Genomic DNA, 14,534 nt, shown 5'->3' on the forward strand with positions numbered 1-14,534 from the left:
AGCAAGGGCAGCCAACAAGGGGGGAGTCTTGGGCAGGAAGTACCTGGCGAAGCCCCTGAGGTTAGGGAGGCCCCAGGGGTACATGCTCCTGGAATGGGGCTCCTGGTCCTGCCGATGGAGCAGAGGCTCCTGGCTGGAGCAGCCAAGCCCCGTTTCCTGCCCCAACTCCACCTCTCTTTGTTTTCTTTCCCTCCTCTTTTTGGCTTTTTTCCCTCTAATTATGGGCTTTATAAAAAAAAAAGGCAAATTACGGAGACATGCTTTAATTATCTGCCGAGCAATGGCGGGCTGAATTACACAGGCAGAGCCTTGGAGGTTACCTAAAAATAAAGAAAGAAGCCTCATTAGATGCTAATTGCTGCTTTTGCCAACTGAAGTGAGATTTTGGCACCGTGTACCACTTGGTGCCAGGGTGTCTGCAGGGAAGCCAAAGCCCTGGGAAGCTCAGAGTGCCAGGGCCAAGGCCTGTGGGGCAGTGGGGCAGGGCAGGGCAGGCACAGGGGTAGAGAGGGGCTCTCGTGCCAGGGAGAGCCCCTCAGTCTCCCCTCAGTGTTCAGGGGCTGGATGGAAACCCCAGGCTGGGGGGAGGGCGCAGCAACAAAAAAAGTGAGAGCATCAAAAAAAAGGGTCCATGGTCTGACCTCTGGCCGGGAAGGGGTCCCACAGCCTCCTAAAAGCTCAGCCTCCTCCTGCGGGCTCCCGAGGACCCCTCCCTGGGCCTGGAGGCTGAAGTGGTGCAGGGGACCTGGCATGGTGCTAACAGGCCACTCCCTGGCCCCCTTGCCTCTGCCTCTAGGGCCCAAGAAGACAGGGTGGGAGAAACTGACCATAGGACACTGGAACTCAGAACCAGCTCATCTGAGCTGGAAGGTATCCAAGCTTGGATACTGCTTCCGAAGCTGAGTTCCCAGGATCCTGGGAGTTCCACAGAGGTGTCCCGTGTGCCCAGCCAGCCTGGGAGCTCAGTGGGCTCCTGCTCAGGGCAGGTAGCAGCCTGGTCTTGGTTTTGAGCCTCAAAAAGCTCTTGAGTGGCATTCTTCTCTACTGGCTGCAGAAACCCCAAGTTCTGGTACCACACCTGGCGCATTCACCACCGCATACCCGGGGCCTGGCTCATAGTAGGTACTTAATATCTGTTGAATGAATAAGGAAAGGGGTCTTATCAGATTTGTCTAGATTTTTCCAGGACTCTCTTGGTTTTAGCACTGAAAGTCCTGCATCCCAGGAACTCCCCAGGCCCCAGGAACCCTAGGCCTGAACTCCACCCTCCCCCTGCCCTCCCACAAACATATTTCAATCTCACACATTGGCCTTTTAACACACAGTCTTAGGCAGTGGTTCTCAAGCTTGGTTTTGCACAGAACTGACCTGCAGGGCCTATAAAATGGACGTAAGGACCCACCCCCAGAGCTTCCAGTTCAGCCCACCTGGGGTGGGGGTGGGGAGGAAGCCCATAATTTGATTTTCTAACAAGTTCCTTAGGGATGCTGATGCTGATTTAAGGTTCTGTTGTTGGAATGTTGATTCACCTGGCCCACTGGGCTGACCCCGATCTCCTGGGGAGCTTGTAAAGCACACTTGTGCCAACCCACCCACAGGGCCTCAGATCCAGTCCTTCTGGGGAGGGCCCAGCATCTGCATAGTCTAAAAGTTCTGGTGGGGGTAAAATCTCCACTAGCCTAATCCTTTCATCCTGCCCTGAGGAGAGCAGCCATGGGGTCTGCCCGACCTCACCCCTGGGCCTCTCACTCAGAGGCTGAGGCCCCAGGGGAGGGGTAAGCGCAGAGCCTGTGGAGACCCCATCACTCCTCTTGCAGAGCAAAGGTTTCTGGGGGCCGCCAGCTTGGTCCAGGGAGCCAGGGACACTGCAAGCCCCATCTCATTGAAATAGAAAATCCTGAAGATACAAATATCTGTCCACCTTTCTTGGGTGTCCCATGAGCCTGGTGAATTAAGAATATGAGATGGAGAGCAAAGATGAGCAGCCAACTAGCCCGGGAAGGTCTTCCCCACCATGTGCATCAGGGCAGGCCTCACCTAGGCCCACCTGCGGAATCCCAGCCCTGGCCTCACGGGCCTGGATGTCTTCCGTCCCACACAGCTGCTGCAGGCCTGACTTCCACAAGTCCTGCTGGGGACTGGTCCCTCCTCTCCAGCTCTGGACCACGGAGCCTGCACACCTCTCCTCTGTACCAGACCCAGTGGCTCAGCATTCACACCCCACCCAAGCCTTCCCCACTTAACCCACTCATTCCCATAATTATGTTTCTTTGGGACCATCAGCATTTCTAGGCTGTTTGGCTCCCTGAGGGCTGTCTCCCGCATCCAACTGGTGGCCTCCTGAAGGTAGGGCCTGGATGCCTCCCCTCCCACCTGCCCCTTCTCAGAGCCCCAGGCAGCCTGGACTAGGCCAAGCCTCAGGGATGCCCGATGGGCCTAAGTCCCACCGAGAGCCCACCCTGGCCTGACCCTTGCCTCCTCCTCCCCCTAGGAGGCCTTGAAGGGAGGGGAGCAGAGGGGGCAGCACCGCCTTGGAAGGAAGGTGATTCTCCCTGGAACCTAGAAGGGGGCTCCACAGATGTGGAGGACATGGGAAAGTCCTGGGCTGAGCGTCAAACCCTCGAGTTCCAGGCCAGACCCTCAGTCTAGACTTGGGCCCCAGTACGGCGATCACTGTAGAGGGACATGGACCAGAGAGGGAACAAGGTGCCCAGGCCAGGGGTGCTATCAGAGGCCCCACTCCCCTTCTACATCCAGCTCCTCCCCACCCCACCCCCACATATACTGCCCTGGAAGCTTCTGGAGGACGCTCTTGGACTGACACCCTAGTTTTGCCTGATTACCCTGGGGCACTGGGTAGAATCTATGCCGGGTGGCAGTTTCAGGGACCATTCTTCGAAAGCAAGATGATCAGTGTGAGACCTCCTTCCCTGCCCCTTCCCTTACACACATATTTACTGAGCATACAGTAGGCGCTGCACACACACGCAGTGTGTGTCACACAGACCCTTGGGGAGAACGGACTCCCAAGTGCAGCCCGCCCCCCCAGTAGATGGGCTGACAGAGGGGCACTGACACGTGGCATGACTGAATGCCGCAGCCTCACCTCTCACACGCGCCCACACCTAGTCCCCTCCTGCCCCACCGGGTCCCTCCAAGCCCCGCCCCCGTCAGGTAGCGGAGGAGGTGGAAGGGGGTATGGGCCTGGGGGTGCGGCAGGAAGGGGCGGCACAGGCAGCCCGGGCTCTAGCTGCTGCCTGTGGTCTCATTGTGTTGCTGGCTCTATAATTTACCCCTGGCAGGGCCCAGCCCCTGAGCCGCTCATGCTCCCTAGCTCCCAATCTGCCACGGACGCCAGCTGCTGTGAACACACTCTCACACTTGCCCAGGACAGGCATCCTCACGCCATGGGTGTGATGTGGACTCACACCCACGTGCACCTAAACAGACAGACACTCCCACAAGACAAACAAGCTTGAATATGGAGGTGCAGGAGCACACACACACACAGATAAAACAGACACGCACAGGGCTGGGGGAAGTCTCACACGCACACACACACGCGCACACACACAACCTGTGCCGTGCACCTGGCCCACCTGGCCACGCACCACATACTCATCACCAAGACAGTCACACATCATCCCAGCACCTGTGACCTGAAGACAGGACAGGCAGGAGGGGAGGGCTGTGGATGCTGGGAGCCCCAGAAGGCGATTTCTCAAGAGGAGAGTTTCTTGGCTGGAAGGGGAGGAGCGGCTCAGGTTATGGGATCGGGGGGTGGGGCTCAGGCATGAGGGATGTGAGCCAGAGGAGAGGCAGGGCAGAAATGGTACCCTCCTTAGGGGCTGCAGGACAGACAGGGACGGAACATCCCCCTTACTTAGGGGAGTACCAGGGGCTGATGTCTGGAACCTCCCACAGTGTCCCGGCCCCTCCCAGCCCAAGAACTCTCCGAGACCCCACCCGATGCCAGCCCAGGGAGCAGCCTCCGCTGCCCCCAAGCCCTATGTCCCTATCAGCCATTTCCTCCTTCCCTCTAACTCCAGGCTCTCCAGCTTCAGGCTGAGCCGGGGGTCCCACCGCAGGACCCTCAGTGGATGTGGAGCCAGGGTGCAAAACCATGTGTTTACTTTTATTAGAAATGTTCTTGGTATAAAAACAATCATGCGCTACACATTGTCATCAATAACCATCACCAAACACCCAGGCACTGAACTCCGTGTCATCGGCAGGAGGGGCAAGCGGGCAGGACACATGGCAGACAGGCGGGGGTAGGCAGGCAAGCTGCGGGCCATGGGGACACACACAGAGGCCACCAGGAGGACGCAGCACTTTGCAAGACACTCGAGATTTGTTTTAGTTTTGGCTTTTTTGTGTTTTGATCTTTTTTTCTTTTTTCTCTTTTGTGACATGTAAGATTTGGTGAATTAGGAAAAGATGGCAGGGAGAGAGAGCAAAGGTTGGATGTAAATGAAGGTGAGGAGGGGGCTGAGGACAGGAAACAAAAATGCACAAGAGGAGAGACCGGGTGGAGCACAAGAGAAAAGACAAGAGAAAGCTGGAGACGGCAGAGAAAAGGCAGAGTCAGAAAGAAAGAAGATACAGAAAAAGCAGACAGACACAGAGAGAACAGGCGATACAAAGAGAGAAGAGAAAATAAAGACAGGGATGGAGACAGACTGAGAAGGTCACCAATAGGATGGAGAGAGACGAGGGAGAGAGAAAACCAGCGCCGGGGGCCTCCTGTGGTTTGGGGCTGGGAGGGGCTTTGGTCCAGGACACAGGGTCTTGGGGTGGCCTGAAGCTTCCCGGGCCCCTCATCCTCCTCCTGTCACCAGCCCGGCTTGCCCAGGCAACCCAGCAGTGACCACTGGGGGCTGTGCTATCTTCAGCACCAAGCCACGTCCGTGGGTGCCCACGGGCAGGTAGGACATCAGCTGGGCCCCCCTGCAGCGGCTGTGGGGGGGGGCCTGGCCCGATGCACCATCCACAAGGGTCTGTTCTCCTCCTCCTGTGCAGCTCCGGTGGCCTAGCTAGATTGCATGGTTGGTGTAGGCGACGTAGGTCTGTTTGGTGGCCAGCGCTGGAAGGAGAGAGACGGGGGGAGAAGGAGTCAGGGGCTGTCTTCTTCCAATGCCCCTTCCGCAGGGGTGTGGCCCTGCCCACGGCATCAAGTCCGGACCCCTGAACTGAGCATTGCCAGACCGGAGCAGGGTCCCACCCCGCCCCTCGCATCGCTTCCCCCAGACTCATCCCACCCACACCCACACCTCGGCTGCTGGCCGGGAGGGCCCTTCCCTCTTCACTTTGTCCCTCTAGGAGCACTGCCTGCCGACCCCAAACCTCTGTGAGTGTCACACCCCACACGGAGTCCCTGCCACCTCCTGACTCCACCACACTTTTAAGAGAATCGTTTTTATTTGTGATATACAGTCTTCAAGTATAATCAAGGGGGAGTTTTTCAGAAGTTCAACACACTCTGCAAGAGTACGTGTGAAGAATATCCGTAGATGGCAGCCTAGCGGAAGTGAGTGGAAAATGGGGACAGAGGAGATAAATAATGGAGCCAGAGAGGGGTCTTGCGAGGCTAGAAACTGAGGCGTATGACTGATTCGGTCCTCTCCCCATGCCCAAGGGAAACGGAAGTCCTCCAGGGCCCCTCAGGCCTTCGTGCAGCCATGTTTCCCATTTCTGGGTGTCTGACTCGCCTCAGTCTTGAGCCTCTCTTATCTGCACCCAACACCCTGGCCCCTGCTCAACCCCACTGGGACCAGGGTTGCCTCTCTGGGTGTCTCTCCTCCCCGCCACAGCCAGGTGACAACGTCAGCTCCCCTGGGCAGCACGAGTGCCCCCACCTCCACCCCGTCGGGGTTCACGCCTAACGGCAGCCTTGCAAGGAGGCCAGAGAAGCAGCACCCCCATTTGACAATTGAGGGGCTGAGGCCAGAGGGGTAAAGAGTCCAGCCAGGTCCTGGTTTTTGTCCTGTCCTGCCAGGGCTCAGGGTCTCCCTCTGTGGCCTGGGGATAGCTCAGTGAGAGTAATTGAGGCTGGTCTGCTGGTGCTGAGAGAGAAGACTAGAGGGGGGAAAGCCCTGGTGCCCTTGGCCATAAAACTGACTTGACTCCATCAGGATCCTGACAGCTCAGAAAAGAGGGTACATCTGCCAGGTGCAGCCAGGGGTGTCTGCCTGGAGAAGGTGACATGGAGGGGAGCAGTGTGGTGGGCTGCACGCTGACGACCCCCAACCCTCTTTCCCCATTTTTCACTGCCAAGTTAAGGACCGCATTTCCCAGACTCCCTTGCAGCCCCACGTGGCCCTGTGTGACTACATTCCTGCTAATGACAAGTGTCAAGGACACTTGTCAATGACAAGGCCCTGTGTGCAGCTTCCATGTCATCTGATTTAAATAGACTGTTTCCCCTGTACTTCCTCTCTTTTCCCTTCCAGGGCCAGAACAGACATTTGAGGTCAACCAGCCTCGGCCATGAGGATGAGGACAACCCTCTCGGAGCTGATGAAATGACAAAATGGAAGTAACCCGGGTCCCTGCACCTGCCCATCCCCCATGCACTATGATATCAGAAAGAAACAAACATCTGTCTGACTTGAGCCACTCTGTCCTGGGGCCTCTTTGTCACACCAGCGTAACTAGAAGCCCACTCATACAGGCAGGACTGCTGTGTCACCCTCTCAGGGGGGCCTCCCCCGAGGGTGGGAAGAAGCAAAGTTGCCGGGGTGGGGTGAGCAGAGGGGACACCATGGGACCAGTGCGGAGGCATGAGGGTCAGAGTGCAGCTCAGCTAAAGGAGGAACTCTCTCCTGGCCTGAGCTGAGAGCGGAGTGGGTTGCTTTGTGCTGTATATGAGCTGAAATGTTCCCTGTCAGCAGAAATATTCAAGCGGAAGATGAACAATCACTGGGCAGGGAAGTTTCACGTTTTAGGTGCCACCTGTACAGGTCTACTGGAAGGAAATGGTGCCCACGACACACAAGACAACATTAAGAACACAGCACAGCGCCTTACAGTTTGTGAAGAATGCCCACCTTCATTTCTAAAATGGCCCAGGTCCTTCCGGGATGCTGGAGGACCAAGAGGGGAGAAGGAGCACAGACCGGGCACCATTAAGGAAGGGCCTGGGCTGGGGGGCACCTGGGGAAGAGAGCTGAGCGACAGGAGGCTGGGACCTGGGGGTGGCAGAAGGTGCTGAAAAGGAGGCGGAAGGTGGGAGGCCAGCGCAGATCAGCCTCTGGAGACCAGGGCCTCAGCCTCCCTCTGTGACTTCAAGCAGCTCCTCCCCTGTCCTGCGAGGCTGTGGTCTCCCTGCCAGTAGCAGGAGAGGAGTAGCCCTTTGTGCCTAGACTTCTTTTCCTGTGGGGCTTTGGCCACCCCCACCTCTCCACCCCACTCTCTCCCCCACCACCAGAAAAAGAGCCGGCAGCTGGCTCTGTGAATCACGAGCCCGCAGACCAGGCTGGTGAGAATCAGTTCCCCAGGGCTCCATCACCCCTTGGTGAACTGATAATTATTGAGTTTCTAAACCTGTAAACCTGTCAGCAGCTCCTGGCTCAGAGGTGAAGGAAAACCTCAGCAGCAGCAGCAGCAGCAAAATCTCCACTGACTGCAGGGAAACGGGAGCCTGAGGGTGGCCGTAGCGGCACCGAGAGCGGTAGGGACGAGAGAAAGTGGCGGGGAGGTGAGGGACAGCTGGGCCCCTCTTCTCCCTGAAACACCAGAGCTGCCTCCTCTAGAAAACCCAATCTGTAGGTTTCAGAACCTAGAAGCACATTGGGCCCTCAGCTATGAGCTAGGAGCCCCAGAGTCCTTCAGCAGAGCCTCAGTCTGACCGTCTGGAAAATGGGAGCAATGATTCTGCCCGGGGCCCCCAGGAGCTGTGAGGCTCAAAAGGAAGAGTTCTGGCCAAGAGTCAGGACACTTGAGGTCCAGCCCTGCCCTCACTGGTGTAGGGGATCTCAGCACCTGCCACGCAGCCTTTCTAACAAACTGAACCTCTCGGAGCCTCAACTCCCTCATGTAAGATGGGGTGATCATAAATCCTTAGCTGCTCTCAGCCACGGCATGGATAGAAATACTCTCTAAACCCTGCAAAATGGTAGACGAAGGGGCAGGGCTGAATAACCATAGTGATGAGGGCAGGATGGGGACAGCGACACTCCAGGGGCAGCCTCAGCATGGGGGGAGGGGGAGGGTGTGGGCAGAGGGCCCCAACCCATCCCTCCCCGACGACAGGCCCTGGCTGCTGGCTCTCAGTCCCCACCGCCTCTGATAACAATTAGCTGGGCAGCAGCAGGCACGAGCTGTCAGCCCCCATGTGTCGGCCCCATGTTTCCTTGCCTAATCTGCCTGCAATCGCGTCCCTGAATTACTTATTCTGTTGTTTGTTTAAAGATACGTGGCCTGCCAGGGACAGAGTGAAAAATGTCCCTGCTCCACGGGAGTGACACCTCCCCGCACCTCCCGCTCACACCCCCTCCATCTGGCTGTTCCCAGAATTAATCACCCAGCTCCTGCCCAGCGCCTCCACGGCCCCTGTTGTCACCAAGCTCAGACGGTGGGGGCAAGGGGCACTGGCCTCTGGTCCTCAGTGCAGGGGGCCATGGGGAGGGGCAGCTCTCACCCTTCCCTCACAGGAAGCAGGGGCTGGGAAGGCTGGGTCTCCCCTCGCCATGCCTGCACACCCCTCCTTGTCCCCTGTCCCCAGGTGACCAGCCTGAGCAGAGGCAGAGGCAACGGTGTCAATGAGGTGACATCAGCGCTCTCTGTGACAGCCCTGTCCCTGTGGTCCCCTCTGGCCTGTCACAGCACCATGAGGGCCACCCTCTGGGGTCAGGGTGCTACCTCCTGTTAGATACCCATGGTCTCCAGAGGGCTGATGCCCCACTCAGTCTCATGAGCCCTGGAACAGAGTAGGGCCTGGAGGGATGGGACCCAGCAAGGGCGAGCCTCCGTGGGGAGGAGGAAAAATAAGTCAGGAGCTTGGGGCAGGGAGTGGCGAGGGGTCCGTGCTTAGGGGTGGCAGTGGGGGTTTCTGCACATCTGCGTGGATGAGAAAGGCCAGAGATGGGGAGGCCCACAAAGACACTGCCCCTTCCCATCGCAAGTAGAGGGCCCACCTGGCATCTGAAGGGAGCCCCAGGCTGTAGGTATAGGGAAGCTGGTGCTCTGGGAGGAAGAGCAGGACTGGAGAGAACCAGATGTCATCTGGTGGAGGGTGTGGCCAACAGAGTCATCAGGGGTGTCCATCAAAGTGGGGGGGTGCTGGGAGCCAGGTACACTGCTCAGCACAGAGAGAGAGGGAGGCCATATGAAGTCAGGGTCAAGGGAAAGACACTGGGTGGGGCCAGCCAGTCACCACCTTGCTATGTGACTTCAGGAGAGGCACTCACCCTCTCTGGGCCTCAGCTGGGGATCCAGCCCAATCCAGGCCTCACAGGACTGCTGTGAAGATCACTCACAGGGGAGAGAGCTCTGGGAAGTGAAAAATCCTGTTTGGATGTGGGAAGCTACTTTCCTCCTTTCCACGGCTGATATTCCTTCTACACGTGGGAATGATGTTGAGAATGGAAGATGCTTCACCCAGAGCCCCAGCGCAGGGAGCCTGTAAGAGGGGCTGTCCCAGTCCAAACACACCTGCGAGGGGAGGTCTCCTGTTTCTCCTGATCTCTTGGTGGGTGACAAAGGGGCTCCCCTCTGGAGCCTATGCTCACCAATGTCCCTCCTGCTGCCACCAACAACGTCCACATCTGGCCTTTCCCCCAGTACTAGAGGGAAAAAGCAGAGTGCTAACCCCAGGTGCCACCAGGATCTGAAACTCTCCTGGGGAGAGGGGCTCTTCTCCTCCTCCCCCACCAATGGAAGCCCCCCAAGACTCTCAGAGAGCGGTGGGGGGGGCAGGAGGAGCTGCCATGTTAACCATTTGGACACTTTCAGGGTGTCCAGGGAGGGAGTCAGGTGTGCAGTGGGGCAGGGTGACCATAGCAACCCCTCAACCCTGTCCACCCGGGAGCAACCAGAAGCGAGGCCCATGGAGGCCCAGCCCACAGGCCAGACGCCTCGGTCTCTGCTCAGAGGCAGCGGGGATACCACCTGCTGCTGTGTGGCCTGGGTGAGTCCCTCACCTTTCTGAGCCTCCCTTTCTGAGCCTGTAGCAGCAAATAATTAAAAATCACTGCTTTCAAGGTTGCTGTGAAAATGAAAACTGGTTCCTGGAAGGTGTGGCCCACAGTGGGGGTTCAAGAAATGGTCACCACTGTTACTGGTCCCCCAAGGCCTAACCTGCCCCTCACATGCCCTGCCCCTCTCTCCTCTCTGTCCCTTCTTGTCACACCGTGGGCGGGCTCCAGGGGGCACAGGGAGGAAGGCAAAGATGGTGGCCCTGCCCCCTCCTGCACACACCCCTCAACCACTGAGGGACCAAGTCCTGCCCAGGCTTTGGGTCTGCCCCTCAGAGGCTAAGGGTCCCACATCCTTCCCCAACCCTCTCAAAGCACAGCCCTTTACAGCTGAGGTTCCCTTGGACACCCCCCTGAGAACCACGGCTCTGCGGGCCCTCCTCCCGGCCCCAGCCCTCACTTACCCATCCCAGGGCCCGTATCCTGAGTCCCCATCTCTCAGGGCCCTGCCAGGGGGCGGCTGGGCATAGCCAAGCCGAGGGGTTTCAACTGCTCTGGCACCAGGGCCACAGCTCCCAGGTTACCAAAGGGCCCCAGAGCAGTGGCCCTCCAGACAATCCCTTCCCCAGGGAGACTGAAAGGGCACAGGCCCAGATGTGGACTCTAGGGCAGAGAAATCCCGAAGTCTCAGGTCACTCTGCCTGAACCGAGGCCCCCCCACAACATCCCCCCACCCCCACCCCACCCCCACCTCTCCCTAGGTAGGCAGGGATCCCTGGAAAGGAGAGGCTAGAGTGGAGCAGGGGGTGTGTGGAGCGGGAGGAGAGACCCCATTACCTGGACAGAGTGGGGCAGAGGGGGCTAAGCTAGAGCCTCAAGCCTCTCCTCTGGGTGAGGACGGCTCACCTGCGGCCTCAGGGCTCTCCCAGTGCCCTCATTGGACCAGACCTGGGTTGGGGCTGACCTTCTCCAGGAAGGGGGCAGGGCCTGGGCGGGCCCAGAGGGAGAGGCGAGGGGCCAGACACTCACCTGGAGCTTCCAGGTTCTCGCAGAGCTCGGACTTGGCCTCGCCATTGGGCCGGAAGCTGCCCTTCTGCGTGAACTTGTTGGACATGGTGGCGGCGGTGACGACGGCTTTGAGGCTGCGCTTGCGCTTGGGCACGTTCTGCTCCGGGTGGAAGAGGATGATGTAGACCTTGGGCATGTAGAGCATCCCCAGGGACACCGAGGCGCTCAGACTCACCGAGACCGTCAGCGTCGTCGTCTGGATGTACAGCTGAGGGCGGGCCGGGGGCGGTGTCAGGGCGGGCTCCGCCCCGGCCTCTCGTGGGGGGGCCCTGTCTGACGCCCACGCCCTAGACAGACACAGTTGGGGACAAACCCGGGGACCGCCCTGTGTCCCGCTGGCTTCGGGCAGAAGGGAGTTGTGGTATAGAGCTTGGACTTTAGACCAGAATCCCTGGATTCAGCTGGGCTCACCACTGTCACTGTGTGATCTGGGACAAGTCACATCCTTGGGCCTCAGTTTCCTCGGGTATAATATGGTCATGATAATTCTAGCCCTTTCCTCATAGGGCTGTTGTGAGTTTGAAATGACTTAATAAATGGCAAAAACATGTAAAATAATATTTGGCACATGGTCAGTGCACAGAAGTGTTCACCACTGTTATCTGCTATTTGGTAGAGGCCCCTGGGGAGGGGCCCTCAGGGGACAGCTGACCCTCCTTGGGGGCAGCGCCCCCTGCACAGGGCTGGGAGTGAGATGAACATCTGTCGGTGCCTTGTAGTAACTCCCAGTGGCCATGGCACAGCCCCTCGACCAGGCCCCCCATTCAGTGACTGCCCCCTCAGATGCCACCCTGTGCAGAGTAGGCTGCTGGCACAGGAGTCGTGGCCTGATCGTGATCCACTGATGCCAGCCCAGTCAAAGCTCATTTCACGCTCACTCACCAGCACTAACGTTGACATATGTTTAGCAAAATGAAAGTCCATTAATCTGGGTGTCGGGTAATCCATTTTTCAATAGTGGGGCCTTCCAGGCAGGGCCCGACAATTCCCACCACCCTCACCTGGGATGCCCTCCCCACCTCCTCCCTCCCTCCAGGTCCTCCAGGCCTCAGCTGCCCCTCTGGCCCCCTCAGCCAGGATGGGGCCAGGGGAAGCCCAGGCTGTGGCCCCCAGGTCTGGGTATGGGAAAGCAGGAAATGCTCTGCCCCCAGATCTGCCGTTTCTGGGCCTGGGCCCCTCCCCTGGGGCCTGGCTAATGTACCACCTCCTCCAGGAAGCTCTCCCTGACTCTCAGCTCTAGCCAATCCCCCATGATAGCCTTCACTCCTTGCACCCAGCCCAGCAGTGGGGGACCGAGGTCTGGACTTGCCTCCTGAGGTCACAGGAACCCTGAGCTCATCTGGAAGTGTCCCAAAAGGAGGGGCCAAGTCCTCCCATTCTCACATTCCTCCCCATCTCTCGCCCCTCTCATAAATACCTCATGACCTGGATCTGAAGGCCTTCATCCCAGCCACCCTTCCCCGGGTCTCCTTTGGGAGAGGGGCTGGAGAAGCTCTAGGGTCTGAGAGGAGAGAGGTGTGTGACCCTGAGGAAGTCTCATCTCCTCTCCGGCCCTCAGTTTTCTCAACAGCACAATAGGATAATAGCACCTACCTCACCCAAACCGTGAGGCTACCCAAGTGCAGACTGTGAGGTCACATGAAACTTACAGGGCACCAGAGCAGGGTCGGGGGGAAGGAGGCTGGGAGTGTAGAGAGGCTGTTTCACTTGCCACCATTCGGAAAATGTCACGGGCCTGGGGAAATGAGAGCTTGTTCCCTAGTGAGCACACACCCCTCTGTCCTCACACGCAACCCACACTCTCACCGACAGGCACAGTGCTGCCGCCCAGCATGTGGACAGGGAGAGGTCATGACAAGCCAGTAGGAGGGTGCTGGCCACCTCTCCCACCCCCTGGATGGCACTGGGGGCCAGGGCGGAAGGAGTGAAGGGAGACAGTCTCCAGAATATCATAACAGACCCTTGGAGAAGACAGTGGAAATCGGCTAAGCAAGAACAGGCTTGTTATCTGGGTCTTCACTATTGACTGGGGGTCCTGTGGGGACAAGGTGTGTCTCCCTCATTAGACTGGGGGTTTCCTGAGGGCAGGGGTGTCTCTCCTTTTGCACTGGGGGTTCTTGAGTATAAGGGTGTATTTCCAGGGCAGATATCCGTCTTAGGTCTTTTGCCCCCAACTTGTTGATGGGAAGGAGGTATGGTTGGGCTAATATAGGGATGGTGGGACAGGGGTCAAGTACCCTCTCTGGGCAGAGGGAGGCCTGCAGTGGGCACAGCCCTGTATGGGGGTCAGGGGGCTGGGTTCCAGATTCCACTCTGCCCTGACTCACTGAGGGATGCTGAGCCCCCTCCACTAATATAGGCAGAGTTCGCTCCATGGGCATGCACACTCGGTTTAACACCTTGCGGCCGCCACCTTGAATCCTGAATAATTTTTGAACAAGGGGCCTTCGTTTTCATTGTGCTCCTGTCCCTGAAAACTATGGAGCCAGCCCCGAGCATAGGCCTCGGTGTTCTGTTCTAACCTGTTTTTCAGCCTAGGAGCCTTTCTGCACACAAAATACAAGGAGGGGTGTAAAGAGATCAAACTTGGACAAAGCTGCCCCCCCCATTTGCTGGGGCCCCTCCCCGCCAGCATGGGCCCTGGGGGCTCCTCTAGCCATGCCCAGGCTGGGGGCGGCTGGCCCTGTGCACAGAAGTGGGGCTGTGCACCCCCAGCCCCTCTCCTTGCCCCAGGGTCTGGAGTTCTCACCCCACCACTGGCTCCAGCATTGTTCTGGGGCCCCCCGGGGTGAAGGTGCATGTCCTCACCAGGAGGTGGTAGTGTGTTAACCCTGTGAGAGAAGCAGCGGTCCTCTGGAACCTCTAGCCTACAGGGATGGGGCCCAGGCATGGATGCAGGTCTCAAACAGATGCAGAGTAAGAGGCGGCTTCCAGGATGTGATTTTACCTTCTCTCTTGTTCCAGGATATGATTTCACCTTCTCTCCCATCCACCCATCCTCCAGCCTGAACTGTCACCCTTCCTGCTCCCCTCTTTGACTTTGGTCAGGCCCTTGCTACACTCCGTCCTCTGCAAGGAATCCTGCCTTAGCCTCACGAGTCACTGCTCCCCAGAGTGAAGGAGGTTGTCAGAGCTGGCTTTGACGGAAGAGGACAGAGGTCACCTGGGGTGGGGCAAAAGGCAAAGAAAGGAGTTGCTGTGGAGGTGGACAATGAAGTGCCTGTTTTGTGCTCGGTCTGGTGGGGGGCACGGAGGAGTCCGCCTGCTTCGTGTTTCTGCCCAGGCTGACCCTGGTGGGTCCTGAGATCCTCAGTCTAACAAACCAGACAA

At 58.2% G+C, this 14,534-nt stretch overlaps 1 protein-coding gene across 4 annotated transcripts in view; it reads right to left on the reverse strand.

Annotated features, from left to right (window-relative positions):
- Positions 1 to 293: 293 nt before the first annotated feature.
- Positions 294 to 14,534, reverse strand: part of GRM4 (glutamate metabotropic receptor 4) — a gene marked incomplete at both ends in the record, with an annotated part of 106,509 nt that continues 92,268 nt past the window's right edge. For 3 of the 4 annotated variants that reach the window (XM_082638740.1, XM_082638742.1, XM_082638741.1), the window contains 2 exons: positions 5,037 to 5,086; positions 11,166 to 11,412. In XM_082638740.1, coding sequence (XP_082494866.1) covers positions 5,037 to 5,086; positions 11,166 to 11,412 — 297 coding nt within the window. Of the gene's footprint in view, positions 321 to 5,036; positions 5,087 to 11,165; positions 11,413 to 14,534 lie in introns of those variants that run through there. The other variant, XM_082638743.1, reaches the window with a different exon arrangement.

Source organism: Mesoplodon mirus (assembly GCF_964341445.2).
Source record: "Mesoplodon mirus genome assembly, chromosome: 12".
Taxonomy (NCBI): Eukaryota; Metazoa; Chordata; class Mammalia; order Artiodactyla; family Ziphiidae; genus Mesoplodon; species Mesoplodon mirus.